Source organism: Rhinoderma darwinii, chromosome 10, assembly GCF_050947455.1.
Source record: "Rhinoderma darwinii isolate aRhiDar2 chromosome 10, aRhiDar2.hap1, whole genome shotgun sequence".
Lineage (NCBI taxonomy): Eukaryota > Metazoa > Chordata > Amphibia > Anura > Rhinodermatidae > Rhinoderma > Rhinoderma darwinii.
Window position 1 is genome coordinate 84,088,712 of NC_134696.1, and position 19,371 is coordinate 84,108,082.

Sequence of the window (19,371 nt, forward strand, 5' to 3'; positions counted from 1 at the left end):
AGCCCATTTTCAAAATACCTGGGAATTCTGGGTTAAATGGGTTGTCCAGGCAGGGGGCAGTTTTTCATACGGATGACTTATCCACAGGTCATCCGTATATGATCGGTGGGGTCCAACACCCAGACCCTGCACCCATCTGCTGTCCTGGCTGCCTCCAGGTGCCGGAAGCTATGCAGTGGTCGGTGCCAGAAGCAGATGGCTCTAGTCACAGTATAGCGGCCGTACTGCAGCTCTGCTCCTATTCAAGTGACTAGGAGCAGAGCTGCAGTAAACCTGCACGGCCGCTATACTGTGACTGGAGCCATCTGCTTCCAGCACCGACCACTGCATAGCTTCCGGCACCTGGAGGCAGCCAGGACAGCAGATGGGTGTAGGGTCTGGGTGTCGGACCCCCACGGATCATATCTTGATGACCTGTGTATAGGTCATCAGTATTAAGGGTACCCATTCATGACTCCTACCTAGTAACTATGCAGGAGGGAACTATGTAATGCTTCATTTCTCCTGTGGTGAAGCTGCAGGGAACTTGTCCTGGTTCTCTCCTGCATTCCAGCTGATCATTGGGGGGGGGGACACACCCCATGATAAGCCTATTGTCAAGGGACCTAAGAAAAAGGGACTGTCCAAAGTGGACAACCCTTTTACGTTTCTGATAAGGCAGTTTACAGGGCAGCACATAGGGTTGACAACATATGAAACCACTTTAACCCTTTCTAGAGTGGAGGTAGATTATACGGCTACCAAGCGCTAATTGTTAATTTCATGAACCTATGCTTATATACTAAAGAAATGCACAAACAGCAATTCCCGACTATAAACTTACTATTAGAAACTCTGCTGATTGGCTGCTTCAGTCAGCACTATTTAAAAAAAATTAGGCCCAGCGACCCCATGACAACAATGAACTGTGTAAGCGCCTGGGCAAGAGTTGAGGATCCCAGCGATAGCGCCTCCAGCGATTTAACATTTATCCTGTGGATTATGGGAATCCCCTTTAATAGCTGTAAGAACATTCCGAAATAATATGCAATCCAGCAGACCATGATAAATGATATATAATGAAGGCGTATCTGATGCCAGCCACAGCATCTATATAAATCGGGTAAAACCATCTTACAATATCTCTTCAAACTATAACTATTTTAAAAGAGTAATTACAAGGGGCCGCCCATACATTAGTTTCAGGAATTTTCCCCAGAGTATAGAGGGTTGATAGTCCTCTACATATGTGGCAGTTACCTAAGCAGGTGTCGAGCAATGGTTGACCTGTCCACAGTGACGCGGGAGGAGGGTAGGATAACTGGGTCTGACATGACGGTACTCATAATAGGATCCAGGAGCTCATCAGGAGCATCAGCGTAAGTCTCTTCTTCTCGCTGCTGCTGGTCTGCTAAGGACTGAAACCAGAAAATGAGTTATGATATCCTGACCATGTGCAGTACTTTGTACAAATCAACAAATTAACTATTCATGAGAAATACTTCAGTCTGCAAGAGGAATATACAGAGACCAAACAATCCCTATCCACCGAAATATGAGAATTTTATTGTAAATTGTGTTACGCCCAGTGATGGGAGCATGCCGAAATTAAACTGGGTAGAAAGATGAACAGAGAAGTTAGAAAAAGTAATATTATTGAATGGTTGACTGTAGGATCCAGTAGAAAACGCAGACAGGGAGTAAAGCTAAACACTTATTACATCATCATAACGTGAACTCCTAGGAATAAAGACTATTAGGACTTAATCTCAATAGAACTGGGGATAAAGACAAACTATTGGGACATTATCTTTAGGCTGTGTTCCATTGTGATAATGTCCAATTGTTTGACTTCGTTGTGATGATGTCATAAGTCTTTATCTTTATTACTAGGCAGAGTTCCATGATGATGATGTCACAATAGTGTTTATCTTTCTTCCTGGGCTGTGTTCCAGCGTGATGTACACTATTGTGACATTGTTCCAAAGCAGAGTTTGCAAAGGCAAATACTATTGTGACATCACCATAATTAAACTGTACCTGGGAATATAGGCAAACACTATTGTGACATCATCCCAATGCAACACAGCTTAGGAAGAAAGACAGACACTATTATGACAAACGTGTCATAATATGAGAATTTTATGGTAAATTGTGCTGTACACAGTGATGAGAGCACGCTGAAATTAAACTGGGTAGAATGAGGAACGGAGCAGTTAGCCAAGAAATATTAGTGAATGGTTGAACACTATTATTACATCATCACAATGGAATTCTGCCTTGGAATAAAGACAAAACTATTGTGACATCATCATGATGTATTACTTGACACAGAATCAGACTAAGAAGTCAAAATTCCCTATGGCTACTCTTCCTGGCAGCAACATTTTTTTTTACCTACGGAGTGCATATGACATACACTTGTCTCACCTTAATCTTTTCTGCCATGTTTGTGAATGCAACGATCATATTTCCCGGCTTATTAATTTTCTTTAGCACTCGCGCCGTTTGAGCAAACAGTGTTGGTGAATAGGAGCGGCCATCCTTGGGCACCGAGGCACAGAAATTCTCTTCATCTCTAAAGCAGAGAGAAAACACATTTGATTCAGTCATGAACATAGCTGTTTAAGGCTTAGTCCTAAACACTAGATCAGTAATCCTTTGCTATTCCGCTGTTGCATATTTACCCCAAGTTTAAGTAGATGGTGCAGATATCCGAAACTAGTTGCTGGGGCTTGAAGTCAAATTCGCTGAAATCTTTTACCTTCAGAGCCCCCATCTTAGGGCCCACTAAATGTTGGAGGAAGTAGTTGAGCATGGAGATGATACGTTCTGCTAAAAATGGTTGGATAAACAGCGAGCGAATGTCTAAGGAGAGGGAGAAAAAAAAAAGAAGTTTTTATTTTATTCTAGGCAGAACTGAAAAAAAATAAAAATCAGACCAATTCCTTTGTGCAATATGCTGCCAACTTTTTAGGACCTTTGCGGAACAATATAAAAGATTGCTTTAAGGCACCGCATGACGTGAAGGATTCAGTCCAAACAAATCTATTACAGTCAAAATCAGCATATGTTTGCATTGTCCCGCAAGCAAATGATCGACATATAAAAAAAAACGGGAGAACAGGGATAAGGGGTGCATCATTACCTGAGGTGAGGAACGCTAAGGTTCCAATTGTCTCATTTGACATAATATTGTGAAACCGGGCTAACTGTCCGAACATGAGGAGATTGGAGTCCTTCTCCCGTCGACTGTCGGCACCAAGCGCATCCCACTCTCCTTGGTCCCGCTCTATCTGTAGAACTTTAATTTTGCTCAGGTACTGAGTGAAAAAGAAATGATATATTTAAAGAGGCTCTGTCACCAGATTTTGCAACCCCTATCTGCTATTGCAGCAGATCGGCGCTGCAATGTAGATTACAGTAACGTTTTTATTTTTAAAAAACGAGCATTTTTGGCCAAGTTATGACCATTTTTGTATTTATGCAAATGTGGCTTGCAAAAGTCCAAGTGGGCGTGTTTAAAGTAAAAGTCCAAGTGGGCGTGTATTATGTGCGTACATCGGGGCGTTTTTAATACTTTTACTAGCTGGGCGTTCTGATGAGAAGTATCATCCACTTCTCTTCAGAACGCCCAGCTTCTGCCAGATCACGCTGTGACGTCACTCACAGGTCCTGCATCGTGTCAGACGAGCGAGGACACATCGGCACCAGAGGCTTCAGATGATTCTGCAGCAGCATCGGCGTTAGCAGGTAAGTCGATGTAGCTACTTACCTGCAAACGCTGATGCTGCTGCAGAATCAACTGTAGCCTCTGGTGCCGATGTGGCCGACACGATGCAGGACCTGTGAGTGACGTCACAGCGTGATCTCTCGAGAACACGCTGTGTCTGCACTGCCAGAAGCTGGGCGTTCTGAAGAGAAGTGGATGATACTTCTCGTCAGAACGCCCAGCTAGTAAAAGTAGTAAAAACGCCCCGATGTACGCACATAATACACACCCACTTGGACTTTTACTTTTAAACACGCCCAGTTGTACTTTTGCAAACCTCATTTGCATAAATACAAAAATGGTCATAACTTGGCCAAAAATGCTCGTTTTTTAAAAATAAAAACATTACTGTAATCTACATTGCAGCGCCTATCTGCTGCAATAGCAGATAGGGGTTGCAAAATCTGGTGACAGAGCCTCTTTAACAAAACGACCTCACATGAGAGATGCTTCAAACATGTTGTACCCAAGCTACAGGAAGCAAACCAAAAACATGTCTAACCTGGTGCCGCACACAGATTTTAGTGGCAACTATTAATCTTTTTTTTTTTTTTATACATAGAAAATGATAATTTTATTGTGCGGCAGCCACATGGCTTCTATGTTACACGGGCAGGAAAAAGTCATGGGATTCCCATCTAGATACGTCTAGGAAAAGTAATCTGTAACACAACTCAATGGGGAAGATTTAATCGAAACTGGCGTCTAATATGACCATCTTAATATAAAGATCACTAGAGTAAGATGCGTCTAATTTATTAAGAAGTGCTTGCCTTTTAATAAATTAGGCACATCTCTGGAGGTCCGTGCGCCAGAATGGGAAGTAAGTTATAGTAAATTTACAGCAAATCTGCCCCTTTTTGCTAAGCTCTACTCGCTTTTTTTTCTCTTTTCAAAAGAGGCAGGATGAGTGCAAAGTGTCAAAAACGTCTCCCACAAATTGCGACTTTTGTGCCGTTTGAGACAGAAAACTGGCTCAGAAAAGTTATTACATTTGCCCCAATGTTTTAGATACTTACATAGGTTGTAAAAATAAAAAATGTCCATCAAGCTCAACCAGGGTCTTGCTATGGATCCTTGGCTGTCAAGTGACAGAAGACAGTGTGTAGCTTAACTTTAAGGCCTTTCTACACGGGCTAAAGATTGGGGGAACGCTCGTTCCCGATCCTCGGCCCACGTAAAAGAACCCAGCCACCAGCCGACAATCAATCGCTCATAAGTCGGCTGATCACATCGTTTATGCGGCAGTACAAATCATTTTCTTCAGCAACACCCCACACTGTGCAAACAAGGAATGTGCTGCCGACAATGATGCAAACTGTATGGGGACGAACTACCTGGTTTGTCCCCATACCGTACGATTGATCCTCGTTAACCGGTGTGAAAGGATCTCCAGTGTCTTGTTTGGGATTTTTAATTTGCCCTCGATTTTTCTTCTTACCTGGATGGCTTCATCTAGTAAAAACACAGCATCGTTCATTAACAAATTGAGGAAGCGCAGGAACAGAGGAGGGTTTACAGCCTCAAGGTTTTCAGCAGCATAATCTGCCAGGCTCTGTATGGCACAAATGAAAACGGATTCATTTCGGACATTTAATATGGGAACGGATACGGATTGATAATAATAAATTCTAATAAGATAGGATTCTACTGATAACGTCAATAGCCACTGACCTTAACGCTCTCCCGGTAGGAGTCCTGCCCCCACATGTATCTTAAGATAGGATACATAGGACGTCGATAGTTAAATTTCTGCTCAAACTGATGTGGGTCACCTAAAGAGACATGGTTTGTAGATTACGAAATGTACGTCCATGACTGGAACTAATCAGAACTGGTCAATCACCTACCAGTAAACTCGATGTCAACAAACACCTTTATAAGAGCTTCTGCCAGACGCGGGGCATGCCGGTAAGAGCAAAAGGTTCTCTGGCGGTGGTAGACGCTGGAAATAAGTGGGTTTTGAGTTTGTTCCAGGTGAGGCATGACTGCCTCCAGGACTTCTGCCAGCTTGGCACGCAGGTGGGGATTTTTCATCCTAAACAGGTAGGACATTGGTTTTAAGAAGAGTCTATACTGCAATCATTAATAGAATCAATTATATTTTCTAGCCAGTCATGCAGTAAAATAAAAAAAAATTTTTTTCAAAAAAAAAAAGTGCCCAATTTTAAGCAACTTTTTACTCACCCTGTATTAACCAGCTCAGGGCCGGGCTTTTTTGATCCTTCAGGACCAGACACTATTTAGCCATTTTTAGCTTGCGTAAGTTAACGGGATATACCTTTTTAATAAAGTTGGGCTAGCGACAGGATTTTTGTGACTTTTTTCCCCCAATGTTTTTTTTTTTTTACACTTCATAGCTATGGTTTTCTGGTAATAATATAGAGTTACCCTAAAATAGACCTTTTATTTGTGATTGTCATAGTTTACCGTAAACTTTGATATAGTACGACATGTCTCTTTTAGGGTAATTGGGACAGGGCTAGCATGATGATAATGATTGGCGCGGGAATATTATTTTTTTTTTTTTTTTTTGGGGGGGTGGGTATTTTTACGTTTATTATTTTTTTTATTTTGGCATGTCCCTCAACCTGTCAGAAAAGAACTATGGGGGACTTTATTGTTATTAATTTTTTTATTTTACCCAGCAGCCCCAGATACAGGGGAAATCAGCCCTCTTAGGCCTCATGCACACTTCAGTTTTTTCCTTCACGGTGCTATCCGTTTTTGTCACTGATAGCACCCTGAACCCATTCATTTCAATGGGGCCATGCACACTTCAGTTTTTTTGACGGTCCGTTGCTCCTTTCCGATCCAAAGTAGAGAATGTCCTACTTTGGTCCGGGATTCCGTGACCGTGAGGCCCATGCAAGTCAATGGGGCCGTCAAAAAAACTGAAGGCACACGGAAGGCATCCGTGTGCCGTCCGTGTATGACGGAGCGGTTGCCTAGCAACCGCCGGGCGGGCAGAAAAACATTAGAAAAATATTACACTAATCGGCAGCCACTTGTCTCTATCAATAACTGAGAAAAGAGGCTGCTGATTAAAAATAAAATAAAAAGCATTTCATACGTACCCGGTTGTTGTCTTGGTGACGAGTCCCTCTTCTTCCTCCAGTCCGACCTTCTTTTGTGACGCGGCAGCCTGTGATTGGCAGCCGAGGCAGCCTGTGATTGGCTGCCGAGGCATCCTGTGATTGGCTGCAGCGGCGACATGGATTGAACGTCATCGCTGGAGGCCGGACAGGAGGAATGTAAGTATGAACTTTTTTTTTTTATTACATTAAAATTGTATTTTCCGCGCGCCGAGCATGGTACTGTCACCCTGGACAGTACCATGCTCGGCGCACGGAAACACGGAGTGCACACGGCCGCTAAAACGAGTTCACGGACCCGTCAAAAGCGGCCGTGAAAAACGGTGACGTAAGTGTGCACGAGGCCTTATAGTGACTCAAGGAAAAAAGTTAGAGGTCCAGCACATGATATGATGTGAAAAAATACAAAACAAAATGAAAACAAGAAATGAAAAAATCCCGGGAAAGAACGCCTACGCGTTTCGAACTTTTCAGTTCTTAATCATAGCTACTTTCTGATGTATAGAGTCTGCTTTTAAGGATCAGATATTGGGAAAAACAAGGAAGAGGGAGTGCTTAGAATTAACCCCTTCAAGTTGATTGGCTATTGGGTACACAGTTTCTTTGCACATACTAAACAGAATCACAGAAAAGACGACAAGGCACAATGCAAACAATTGAATAAACAGTATAAGTGAAGCATTCCATTATATTAGACGCATATGTACTCCCCTCTTTAGATTAAAAAAAATACAACCTATTTATCTGTCTCCTGGAAAGTTGTGTCCTTTCACAAATTAGTCCATTTATAATCGGGTGCTTGGATAGTGAGGCAAAGGGTGAATGTGCTGCCAAATCAAGCCGTTAACCCTTTATGGTACACAAAGTTATTATTATGTGGGCAACATCATTAAGCTTATACATACACACTTATGTAAATTTGTAGTATTAAGTATAAAGCCATCTCAAGATATGAATATAAATGCATTTTAAAGTCAATAGGACGATATATTGAAATACAGAATTAATTTCAGAAGGCTCCAAAAAGAGAAGAAAATTATCCCCTGCAGGAACTATTAACACAGAAATATTTTGAACGCATTTAAATCGAATTTGATATGAATAAATATACTATGAAATTATTATAAACGAAGTTCAAACCAATTTGAATCGAATTAGATGTTAATGAATAGATTATGAAAATATTGTAAACCAATTTCAATCAAATTTATACTATTGGATCAGTTATATCATTTGGACTTTTAGAATATCTTCTGACCATTTTAAACTGTTACATGTCACCTCACTACTTTGGTGGTATTGCAAAAATATGTATTTAATATTTGATGATATTGTAAAAAAAAACAAAACAGATATTTACCATCCAAAACAACGCAATGTGTCAGGTGCTTCAAAACACTTTGTTGATATGCACCATGGGAATATTTCCCTATAGAAAGAGTCTATAATCCAAAGAGGGGAGGATTGGAAGAAAATTCTTCAAAATAGAGAAGTTATGTGGATACTTAAAGAGGCTCTGTCACCAGATTTTGCAACCCCTATCTGCTATTGCAGCAGATCGGCGCTGCAATGTAGATTACAGTAACGTTTTTTTTTTTGTTTTTTTTTTTTAAAACGAGCATTTTTGGCAAAGTTGTGACCATTTTTATATTTATGCAAATGAGCCTTTCTTAAGTACAACTGGGCGTGTTTAAAGTTAAAGTACAACTGGGCGTGTATTGTGTGTACATCGGGGCGTTTTTACTTCTTTTACTAGCTGGGCATTGTGAATAGAAGTGTATGATGCTGACGAATCAGTATCATCCACTTTTCTTCGTTACCACCCAGCTTCTGGCAGTGCAGACACACAGCGTGTTCTCGAGAGATCACGCTGTGATGTCACTCACTTCCTGCCCCAGGTCCTGCATCGTGTCGGCCACATCGGCACCAGAGGCTACAGTTGATTCTGCAGCAGCATCAGCGTTTGCAGGTAAATCGATGTAGCTACTTACCTGCAAATGCTGATGCTGCTGCAGAATCAACTGTAGCCTCTGGTGCCGATGTGTCCTCGCTCGTCCGACACGATGCAGGACCTGGGGCAGGAAGTGACGTCACAGCGTGATCTCTCGAGAACACGGCTGTGTCTGCACTGCCAGAAGCTGGGCGTTGTGAAGAGAATTGGATGATACTTCTCGTCAGAACGCCCAGCTAGTAAAAGAAGTAAAAACGCCCCGATGTACGCACATAATACACGCCCAGTTGGACTTTTGCAAGCCTCATTTGCATAAATATAAAAATGGTCATAGCTTGGCCAAAAATGCTCGTTTTTTAAAAAACAAAACGTTACTGTAATCTACATTGCAGCGCCGATCTGCTGCAATAGGAGATAGGGGTTACAAAATCTGGTGACAGAGCCTCTTTAAACAGGAAACAAGATTCCCCAAAGGTTTCAATTATAGAACAGACAATGTACATCTATTGATAATAATTCTATTGGAATTATATTTCCTTCACATGCAATTTTTTTTACAAATATATACATAACTTGAGATGGCTTTATGCTTAGGGTATGTGCACACACACTAATTACGTCCGTAATTGACGGACGTATTTCGGACGCAAGTCCCGGACCGAACACAGTGCAGGGAGCCGGGCTCCTAGCATCATACTTATGTACGATGCTAGGAGTCCCTGCCTCGCTGCAGGACAACTGTCCCGTACTGTAATCATGTTTTCAGTACGGGACAGTTGTCCTGCAGCGAGGCAGGGACTTCTAGCATCGTACATAAGTATGATGCTAGGAGCCCGGCTCCCTGCACTGTGTTCGGTCCGGTACTTGCGGCCGAAATACGTCCGTCAATTACGGACGTAATTAGTGTGTGTGCACATACCCTTAATACTACATATTTCCATAAGTGTGTATGTATACTTTGAAATAACTTTATACTGATTTTGTATTGAGTTTATGCCTATATTTGCAGTAAACTGTTATGTATTCTCTGGATAGGATTGAGGCATCTATACATATAAAATATTTTCCTATGTATACTACATGTCTTTGTATACTTGTCTCTGGATCTTCTGTGCCTTATTCACTTATAGGGATGTGTTTGGACAGTGTTGAGAAACGGTTTGGTATTAACCAATTTTTCTTGTATATTTTTTACTCTTATAGTGACGATTGCAGCCTCCCAGTAACTGCATGCTGGTGATCATAGCTGCCTCTATGCTGTTAACCGCTTGTCTTCTCTTTAGCGCGGGCTTTAAAGGAACAGTGTCATCACAAATAATTTTTTTATATGTTAAAGATGTTAGTGCTTTAATAAAAACGTTTATTTTCATTTGTGTGTTTGTGTTTTACTGTTTCTTATTTTTACACTTTTTTTTTCCCTATGGGGGCTGCCATTTTTTGTTCCATTTCTGTGTGTGTCGATTAACGGCACACACAGACATGGAATACGGCAGCCACAGTCCCATAGGGACTGCGAACGGCTCCCGTCCCATTGACTGCCGTGTACGGCGTCTGTGTGGGAACTGCGCATGCGCCGCTCCCACACAGTCCTATTCGAAATTGGCGCCGTCCGGCGCCATTTTCCTGTGGACCGGAAGTCGCGGCCGGACAGTAATATTACTACTTCCGGTCGCGGCTTCCGGCACATGGAACAGCGGCAGCAAAGGGAGCGGACGGGCCGGAGGGAGCCGCGGCGGCAGGAGCAGGTAAGAGATTTCAATGTATGTTAGTGTTTGTGTGTGTTTACTACTGTATGTAAACCTACTACACTGTGGGTTACCTCAAAAAATGGCGACACACAGTGTAGGAGGTTAAACCTTTCAATCCCCTCGTTTATCCCGGCACTAGCCAGGATAAAGGAGGGGGGGATGCTGAGAGCTCACTAGAGCGAGGGCTTTTAACCCAATGTTGCAATGCTGCAATTTTGGGAACAGCTCCATCTAGTGACCAAAAATGGGTAGTATTATAAATTAGAAATAATTTATAATATTACATGGACTCGTGCAAAAAAATAAAAAAAATTTGAACAATGTTTAATCACCCACACACTAAATGTTTAATTTTTAAAAAAAAAACATGTTTTTCTGGCAACACATTCCCTTTAAGGACCTGGACCGCCCGCCCTTTACATACAGTGGGCCGTCCTGAACCAGTTGAAGTTATTGAATAGCCACCATACCATGTATGCTACCCCTTACCTGTCAACACTGCCTGTAAATACGGTTATAAAATCCAGTATCTGTTCCAGAGTTTCTGCAGCAGTCTCCAAAACTTCATCTGCAAACCGCCTTAAGAAGATGAAAAAGTCTCCCAGGTTATCAGCAAAGAATTCTGTAAATCAAGAAGGGGTGAGGAAATCTATTCATCAAACCGTGCAACGTCATTTGCTTTGTGAAGCACAACCTTTGACGCACCCCCCATCTAGCACCTTTGTAATGTATCTCCATCACCGTTTCTTGAGTTCTTACTCCATTTCCATAAAGGGTAACTCTGGACAAAAAATATAAAAATTCTGCTTTTGCCAAGTTATGGCGCTCTACATGCCCCCATTGTTTCACTTACCTCAAAGCCACTCTAGGGATCCCTGGTTATCTTTTAACCTGCAGCTTAATCCTTTGCTGGGCCAGGCACATGAGCTGCTTGGGAGCCTGCTGAAAAAGGCACAGAGGGAGTATTTTCTTTGCAGGCTTCAGGACAGCTCATGACAATGGTGCGTGGAGAGTCGAGAATGGTGGGAAAACTCCTGAACCTTGGCTCTCAGGTAAGTAAAACTTTGGGGCATGTACAGTGCCATAGCTGTGGAGTTACACTTTAAGGAACAAGGTTATCTAACATCTGCATCACCTGTCGGAAAGAGCAATTACTCAGTTAAACTTGGTACCTGGTTGAACCACCTTTAGCAGTAATACGGAGTTACAGCCTGTATTGTAGTGCAGATCTTTGTTCACAGTTCTCCTGGTTGTCACTGAAAGCATTCAGCAAGCTTGTCGTAATATACACACCCCTAACGGAGCCCCTTTAATGCAGCGGGACAATTTGTTTCCCTGCATAGAATGACTGTATACTACTAGGTATAATATTACACTTCCCAGAGTGTAAGTTGCCAGAACAAGCTCCGTGCAGGTATTGAGCCAGAAGGAGATACCGGGAGAGTTGAGCTCTAAAGCCTTCAGAGTTGTGAATGCAGCTCTGGTCTGTAATACAGGCTGTAACTCGAGATCCATGCAATACAAATAAAAGTAATGTATTTACAAAGTTACTCCTTACTTTTTATGCAGTTAGCCCAAAGCTGCAATAAACAGGACACATTCATGGGCTATACCAAGCGACTGTGCAGATACAGGGTTCCAATGCACTGGCATATAAGAAGTATTTTCAAGTCACGCATATTTTAAAATTTAATGCAGATTTCCACAATTTAAAAAAACAAACAAAAAAAAACAAAAAAAAAAAATACACCAGCCAAATATCACTACTAATAGTAACGTTTCCTAGAAAATAATTTGCAAATGCTGACAAGTATGGCACTTTGCTAAACTCCCAACAAAACGTTTTTTCTGAATGCTTTACTGAACAGCAAGTAGTTAAAGGGTAAGTCAACTTTTGACATGTCATAGCGACATGTCAGAAGTTTTCATCGGTGGGGGTCCGAGCACTGAGACCCCCACTGATCGCTAAAATGAAGTGGCAAAAGCGCTTGGGTGAGCGCCGTGCCGCTTAGTTTCTGATGGGCTTTCCTCTGAGCGGATTACAGGCTCAATAGAAAGTCTAGGAGTCCGTACACCGCTCGCTCAGCTTTACGAGGAAAGACGATCAGAAACTAAGCGGCACAGCGCTCACCCAAGCGCTTTGGCACTTCATTTTAGCAAACGATGGGGGTTTAAGTGCTCGACCCACACCGATCAAATCTTCTGACCTGACACTATGACATGTCAAAAGTTTTTTAAAAGTTACATAGTTTGTACAGTTGAAAAAAGACACATGTCCATCAAGTTCAACCAAGGGATGGGAAAGGGGAAGTAAAAAAATTTTTCTACACATAGGAGCTAATATTTTTTTGTTCTAGGAAATTATCTAAGCCTTTTTTAAAGCCATCTACTGTCCCTGCTGTGACCAGCTCCTGCGGTAGACTATTCCATAGATTCACAGTTCTCACAGTAAAGAAGGCTTGTCGCCTCTGCAGGTTGAACCTTTTTTTCTCCAGACGGAGGGAGTGCCCCCTTGTTTTTTGAGGGGGTTTTACATTGAACAGGATTTCACCATATTTTTTGTATGCGCCATTCATATATTTATATAAGTTAATCATGTCCCCCCTTAGTCGTCTTTTCTCAAGGCTAAATAGGTTTAGTTCTTTTAATCTTTCCTCATAACTTAGATTCTCCATGCCCCTTATTAGCTTCGTTGCTCTTCTTTGTATTTTTTCCAACTCCAGGGCATCCTTTCTATGAACTGGAGCCCAGAACTGGACTGCATATTCTAGATGAGGCCTCACTAATGCTTTGTAAAGTGGTAATATTACCTCCCTGTCCCGCGAGTCCATGCCTCTTTTGATACACGACAATATCCTGCTGGCCTTTGAAGCAGCTGATTGACACTGCATGCTGAAATTTAGTTTATGATTTACAAGTACACACATATATTATGACTGCCTATTTGGTAAAACAGTGAAAAAAAACGTCCCAGCCGTGGGATACAGCCCCATGAATGTCACGCTCTGTATGGCAATATGTATTTATTTGGTTTTGTACATTACCCACACTTACAGATCAAGAGTATTAACGAAGGACCTTTCTGAATGTCAAAAAGACTCCTAAGGGGGAATTCACATGCGCCAGATTTTGTTGCAGACATTTCTGCGGCTGAAAATCAGTTCCATCATCTGAATGTGCCGGCTTCTGCAGCAGAGGCATGGCTTTCTGCAAGTTCCATTCAAATGAATTGAAGTGATTTTCAGCCTCAGGGATTTCTGCAACCAAATCTACGGACCCCAAGGCCTCATGCACACGACTGTATTGGTTTCGCGGTCCGCAAAAACCACAGGTCCGTTGCGGATCCACAACAATCCAGTATTGTTGAATTCGCAAATCCTGACCATAAAACGACTTGTCCTGAGTTTTTGCGGTCCTGATTTGCGGCCCAAGCACCGATCAGTGTAAATCGCTGTCGTGTACATGGGGCCATAGAAAAGAATGGGTCAGCAATTTATCCACAAAAAAAATCCAAATTGCAGCCGCAAAAATACAATCGTGTTCATGAGGCCTTAACATTCCCTTCCATAAATTCTGAGCCTGCCTGTATCTTTTTCAAGGTTGCACTTCTGCCAATATTAGTAACAATATTTTACATAAAAAATGTGCTATGCAATTCCAGTGAGTGAAGAATTGCCACTATTGAACTACACAAAATAGTTTTTGCATTATGCCAGCAAAGGGCCAGTATAAGGTGGCGATTTTTTGTTTCTGCCGGCATGTGCTGCCGTTTAGATTCAACATCTTCAGTTAAGCTATGCTTTGGTACCTGGCACATACGCGAGGGCACTGTGTTGCACGTCAGGTATGGGAAAGGTGATTGAAACTGGTTCTGTGCCTCGATTGCCCAAAGCAATCTGGACTAAGAGAAGTGCCGTAGAGACCTGAAGCTGGAGGCAGTACTGAAGAGTCTGAGGTTCTGTTAGTGCGGCTTTTAAGCAGAGATAGATTGTCATAAGTCGCTCAAATTGTTCTCGTAAGTTCTCAGCGCTGGAGCTGCCACTTTGCTGGGCATCACGCCATGCTCCTTGTAGTCGGTGTAAGCTTTGGTTCACTTTTACCATTTGTTCATGCAACCTAGAAAGAGATATAACAGGATTACTCATAGGATCACGCCAACACTGGCTCTATACATAGATTAAAAAGGGTTTGATTTCCATGCACATTACAAAAATATCCATGTTTTTCTATGACCATCTTGTAATTCAGTATATTTAAACATTATCAGGTCACACTGACTATTCCAATTGGGTAATGCTACATCATCAGAATATCTACTAGTGGTAAAATCAAATTAACTAGACTTGTTTAGAATCAAAATTTCTTAACAATTCCAGCAGACTCTGATAAGGTCCCTAATATAGTCCTGTCCCACTACGCAAAGCCTTGATGACTCAGCATAACAAGCGGATAACGGAGATGAACTGAGGCTGTCAAAATACAAATGAAGGATGAGATACCTGTGAAAGCCTAGGTGGAGGGTGTATTGTGTCAGTACCAGGTTTTCGGTCACCAAGTTAAAGTTCTGGGCAAAGTCTGGTTGCTGATCATCAGCAGGTGGAATAAGACAAGTCTCTTTGTCCAGCCCTGTATGCAAACGTAAGAAAACTTACTAAAGATTATTAGAACTTAAGTTTTGAATATTTTGCGAATTGAAAAAAACCCCCAAAAACAACGAGGTTACTTCTGACCCTGTAACTCAGATTAATTGAAGGGGTGTACCGACTTAGATAATGGGATTTTTCATTACTCCTTGTAAAATCCCTTTCTCCTCACATTGATTGGGGGACACAGATGACGACATTGGATATAGCTGCTGTCACTAGGAAGCGGAGACACTAAGTAAAAAAGTTATTTCCTGCAGAAGGCAAAAGGATCTCAAGTCCGAGACACGAAGTAAGGAACATGCGATACAATCTGGAAGCCATGAGGTTCACATCCGGCTGACCCGCTTGAAACACATCTCTCTGAAGACTTTGGAATGAAGGACTGTGCCGATCCGTTCTCAGCTGAGAAATTCCGCGATCCAGTTGTCCTGTAATGTGAACCGCAGAGACAGCCAGAATGTGAGTTTCTGCTCACTTCAGGATGCTGGTTGTCTCTTTAACATGGCCACAGCGCTGCGGGATGCCGTGCTGGTTTCGATAATAACCACTGTGGCATGGTCTGTCTCCACACTGATCGGGTGACCGTACAAGAGGTGAGACCAATGTCAGAGGGAGGAGGAGGATAGCCTAATGCTCCAAGACATTAATCGGAAGGCTGAACTCCAGAGGGGACCACATGCCTTGCAGGGAGAGGAGCTTGCCTTGCTGAAGAACAATTGTGCCCTGAAAAACCAGACGGACATTGTGAGGGGGAGAACTTGGGGCGGTTGATGATGTAACCGAAGCGTGAAAAGTTTTCCAGAGTAATCTGAAGGATTTCCTGATTGGCTGGCCTGTAAGGCACCTTGACCATGATGTCGTCCAGGTATGGAATGGCCAGGACACCGCAAGAGTGGAGGAGAGCCATTGCAGAGGAGAGCACCTTCATGAAGACCTGTGGAGTCAATGACAAACCGAATGGGAGAGCCATAAATTGGTAATGGCAAAATCAGATCACAAAGTGAAGAAATCGTTGATGGGGGTTGTGCAGATACACATCCCTGCTCCATGGATGCGATCACTAAGCGCAGGGATTCCATCCGGAAACCATCCACATTGACATTATGGTGGAGGCACTTAATCTCCAAGACCCGCGTTCCATTCCCTGCTGCTTTGGAACCTACTGTGGAATAACCGGGATAATTACTCACTTGGATAGAAAAGACATAATGCCAAGAAAAAAATGTGGAATCCTTGGATTGAAGACTCCGAGATACTGACTGGAAGAAGCGATCTGGGGCATAAAGAAGAATTCTATTGGGTAGCTTGTAGAGATCACCTTTCGTACCCAGGAATCAGATATGTAAGTGAGCCAGCATCCAGAAAGAGTGGCCCAACCAGAAGAGACGCGAGTTAAAGCCTCTTCTTGTGAAAAGAAAAATGTGGAGACCGCAGAGGCCTCCTAAAGGAAGATCCCTTTGAATGGAGCAAGATTCAGGATCCTGGACCAATGAGGCTGTCGACAATAAAAGAAAAAGTCTGGATGTCTGCTCTGAGCCCAGGTCCAATCGGAGTTATAGGCTTTGCCCTTAAGAATGGTCCTCATCCCTGGAGGAGATGAAGCATATTCTTGGGGGTTGGAGGGGAGTAGAGCAAGCCAGAGCGTCAAGAGCAGGTAGATGTAGACCATTTATGGGACTACCTCAAAGTAGGTCTAGGGAGGAAGAGCCTCGCAGTCGGTGGAATGTATGCAGCATTCTAGTGAAATACTTCTATCTTGCGTAACCCACGTGTTTGGCTCCCTGGAGTCTAGCAAGGACACCTCTTTAGCGTGCCCGGAAGCGAGCTGGCTGGAACAGTGGGTGACCCCATGCTTAGTGACATTGGAGTAGGAGCTCTGATGTGCTTATTTTTCTTCTTGTAGGTAGGACAGGCAACGGTGAGGTTAGGCCGCAGTGTTCTCCCTCCTCGTAGTTGGGTAAGACGGTAATCTAGCTACCCTGTATTCGCTACCAAAACGGGGGAAAAAAAACCAAAGAAGATGGACCTGCTGAACAGGTAGGTCTGCCTCCTACAAACACTAATCTAAAACTGGTCAGTCTGCAGGAGGGGTATAGCCAGGTAGGAAAAATTAACACTATTTTACGTAGTGTTCACCTTCTAGTGACAGCAGTTATACTCAAGGTCATCATCTGTGTCCACTAATGACATGGACAAGAAATCCCATTTTAATAGAGGGGGAACCTGCTCATTTAACTAGAGTGGATAATGGCTACAAAGAGAACCCGATGAGTCTGTACATTACATGGACAGCGATATTTCTAAAAAGGTACATACATGGTTAACTAATTTCTAAAAAGTGCCCCCGAAATTGGCTTCTTAGGTATATCAGAGACTCGGAAAGTGAAACCCACTGTTGTAGTATGTGAGTAAACAAATGTTACATGCTAAGGGTTAATATATTGCTATAACATATGTAATAACGGATTTGGGAATATTTGGGTAATTATTGCAGAAAGTGTAAAACACGTAGCACCCTGTAAGGTTTATGCGCACCCTTCATATGTACGTTCCGACTCTTTCGTCCTTCTTCATTGATCTCGCGCAGAGCACAGTAGGTTGGATTGAATGTCAACAAGCGAGTCGACTTTGGTTTACAAAAAGGCTGGCACAGCCGTAGCAGGGCTGCACCCAGGTTCAAAAAGAAGCTGTCCGAGGCATAAGTCTGCAGAAAGATTTCAGGAACTTGGTTGGCCCAGATTTTAGCACGACCAGCATTGGCATGTAGACAGTTTCCCAGCCAGGACAAGATGAGATGTTTGGTGTCTGGAGATAACTGGAGAAGGTTCTTCAAAAGCTGGTAAATTTTCTCATGGAACTGAGCCATGAACTAGACAAGAAAGAGGAATTTATCAAAATGTATTACTGATACAGACAATACATGGGACAACCTATATTTGGGATTTTATCATTTGTAAATTATAGGATAAATTTTGGGCCTCAAAAACTCTTCAGAGAACTTTAACTACCTGATGTATATTTGATTCTTGCACTTTAATCTCCTGGGAACTGGAGCGTGAGGGATTCAAAAAGTAGCCGTGATTTTCTACTACTCCTGGCGTACGCAGAAGGCAGGAAATACTAAGGATCTCCCCCAGTAAGGTCTTTTGATACTGGTGTCCATTTGATGGATCTTGAGGTTGAATATATTCCACAAAAACCTGAAAATATAAAACAGTCTAAAAACAACAGCTACACGATGTGCATTTCAAAAGCAGACATGTAAGAAAGCCTGTTGTCAATTTACATAGAACCGGACATGGTTTCCTGCACCCCTTGACTGTTTCTGGGTTATGGTGTGAGAGGGGCAAGGATTGAGGGCTGCAGAGATCAGAGGCTTATAGGGAGATGCCATTTATTTACGGTTGCTTATGTAGCGCAAACATATTCTGCAGCTCCGCAAAGAGATTGTCATCCTTCTCATTAGTCCATGTCCCAAAGGAGCTCACAATCCATTTCCCTATCTCAGACACACACTATGGTCAATTTCATTGAAAGCCAATTAACCAATCAGTATGTTTTAGCGCGAGTGTGGGAAGAGGCCAGAGCACCCGCAGGAAACCCACGCACACACGGGAGGAACATACAAACTCCATGCAGCCCTCAGTCGGATTCGAACCCATGACTGCAAGACAACTCTGCTAACCACGGAGTCACCCTGGTGACCATATGATGCCATATAGGCGGTTGTACAATGGTGACAGGTTCCCTTTAAATAAAAAAAAAATTTAAATCTCATGTTCTCCTTTTTATTTAGTAAATTGTATTTTACCAACAGATCAGTGGTAACCAGATAAGACCATTTTGCGGATTCTGTAATTTTGTAAAAATGAAATAGAAAATAGAAGAAGAAAACATGAATAAATACATCAAAACACGGCTTTCAGGTAAAGTGAGTCACCTTGGCTATGTCTCTCTGTCGCGTGCAATACAGCAGGAGATCAAGGTATGTGTACAGCAACATCTGGCAAAGATCCAAGTCCTTGACGCGTTCCAGGATCACATCAAATACAGGATGAAAAACTTCACTGAAGGAGTGGACCTCCTCATCAGCTAGAAGAGCTTCAATGACCTCCTCCAAAAATTCCACTACCTCATCAAAGTCTAAAACAGAAGCATTTATTAAGGTGGCTTAAGAAAC

General features: G+C 42.5%; 1 protein-coding gene across 3 annotated transcripts in view; it reads right to left on the reverse strand.

Annotated features, from left to right (window-relative positions):
- Positions 1–19,371, reverse strand: part of UBE4A (ubiquitination factor E4A) — a 32,742-nt gene that overhangs the window by 863 nt on the left and 12,508 nt on the right. For all 3 annotated transcript variants that reach the window (XM_075840146.1, XM_075840144.1, XM_075840145.1), the window contains exons 7-19: positions 19,132–19,334; positions 18,200–18,391; positions 17,727–18,060; positions 15,045–15,171; positions 14,354–14,661; positions 11,035–11,167; positions 5,602–5,789; positions 5,426–5,526; positions 5,193–5,306; positions 3,128–3,302; positions 2,667–2,847; positions 2,410–2,557; positions 1,240–1,397 (exon numbers count right to left, since the gene is read on the reverse strand). In XM_075840146.1, the coding sequence (XP_075696261.1) occupies positions 1,240–1,397; positions 2,410–2,557; positions 2,667–2,847; positions 3,128–3,302; positions 5,193–5,306; positions 5,426–5,526; positions 5,602–5,789; positions 11,035–11,167; positions 14,354–14,661; positions 15,045–15,171; positions 17,727–18,060; positions 18,200–18,391; positions 19,132–19,334 (2,362 nt within the window). The remainder of the gene's footprint in view (positions 1–1,239; positions 1,398–2,409; positions 2,558–2,666; positions 2,848–3,127; positions 3,303–5,192; positions 5,307–5,425; positions 5,527–5,601; positions 5,790–11,034; positions 11,168–14,353; positions 14,662–15,044; positions 15,172–17,726; positions 18,061–18,199; positions 18,392–19,131; positions 19,335–19,371) is intronic.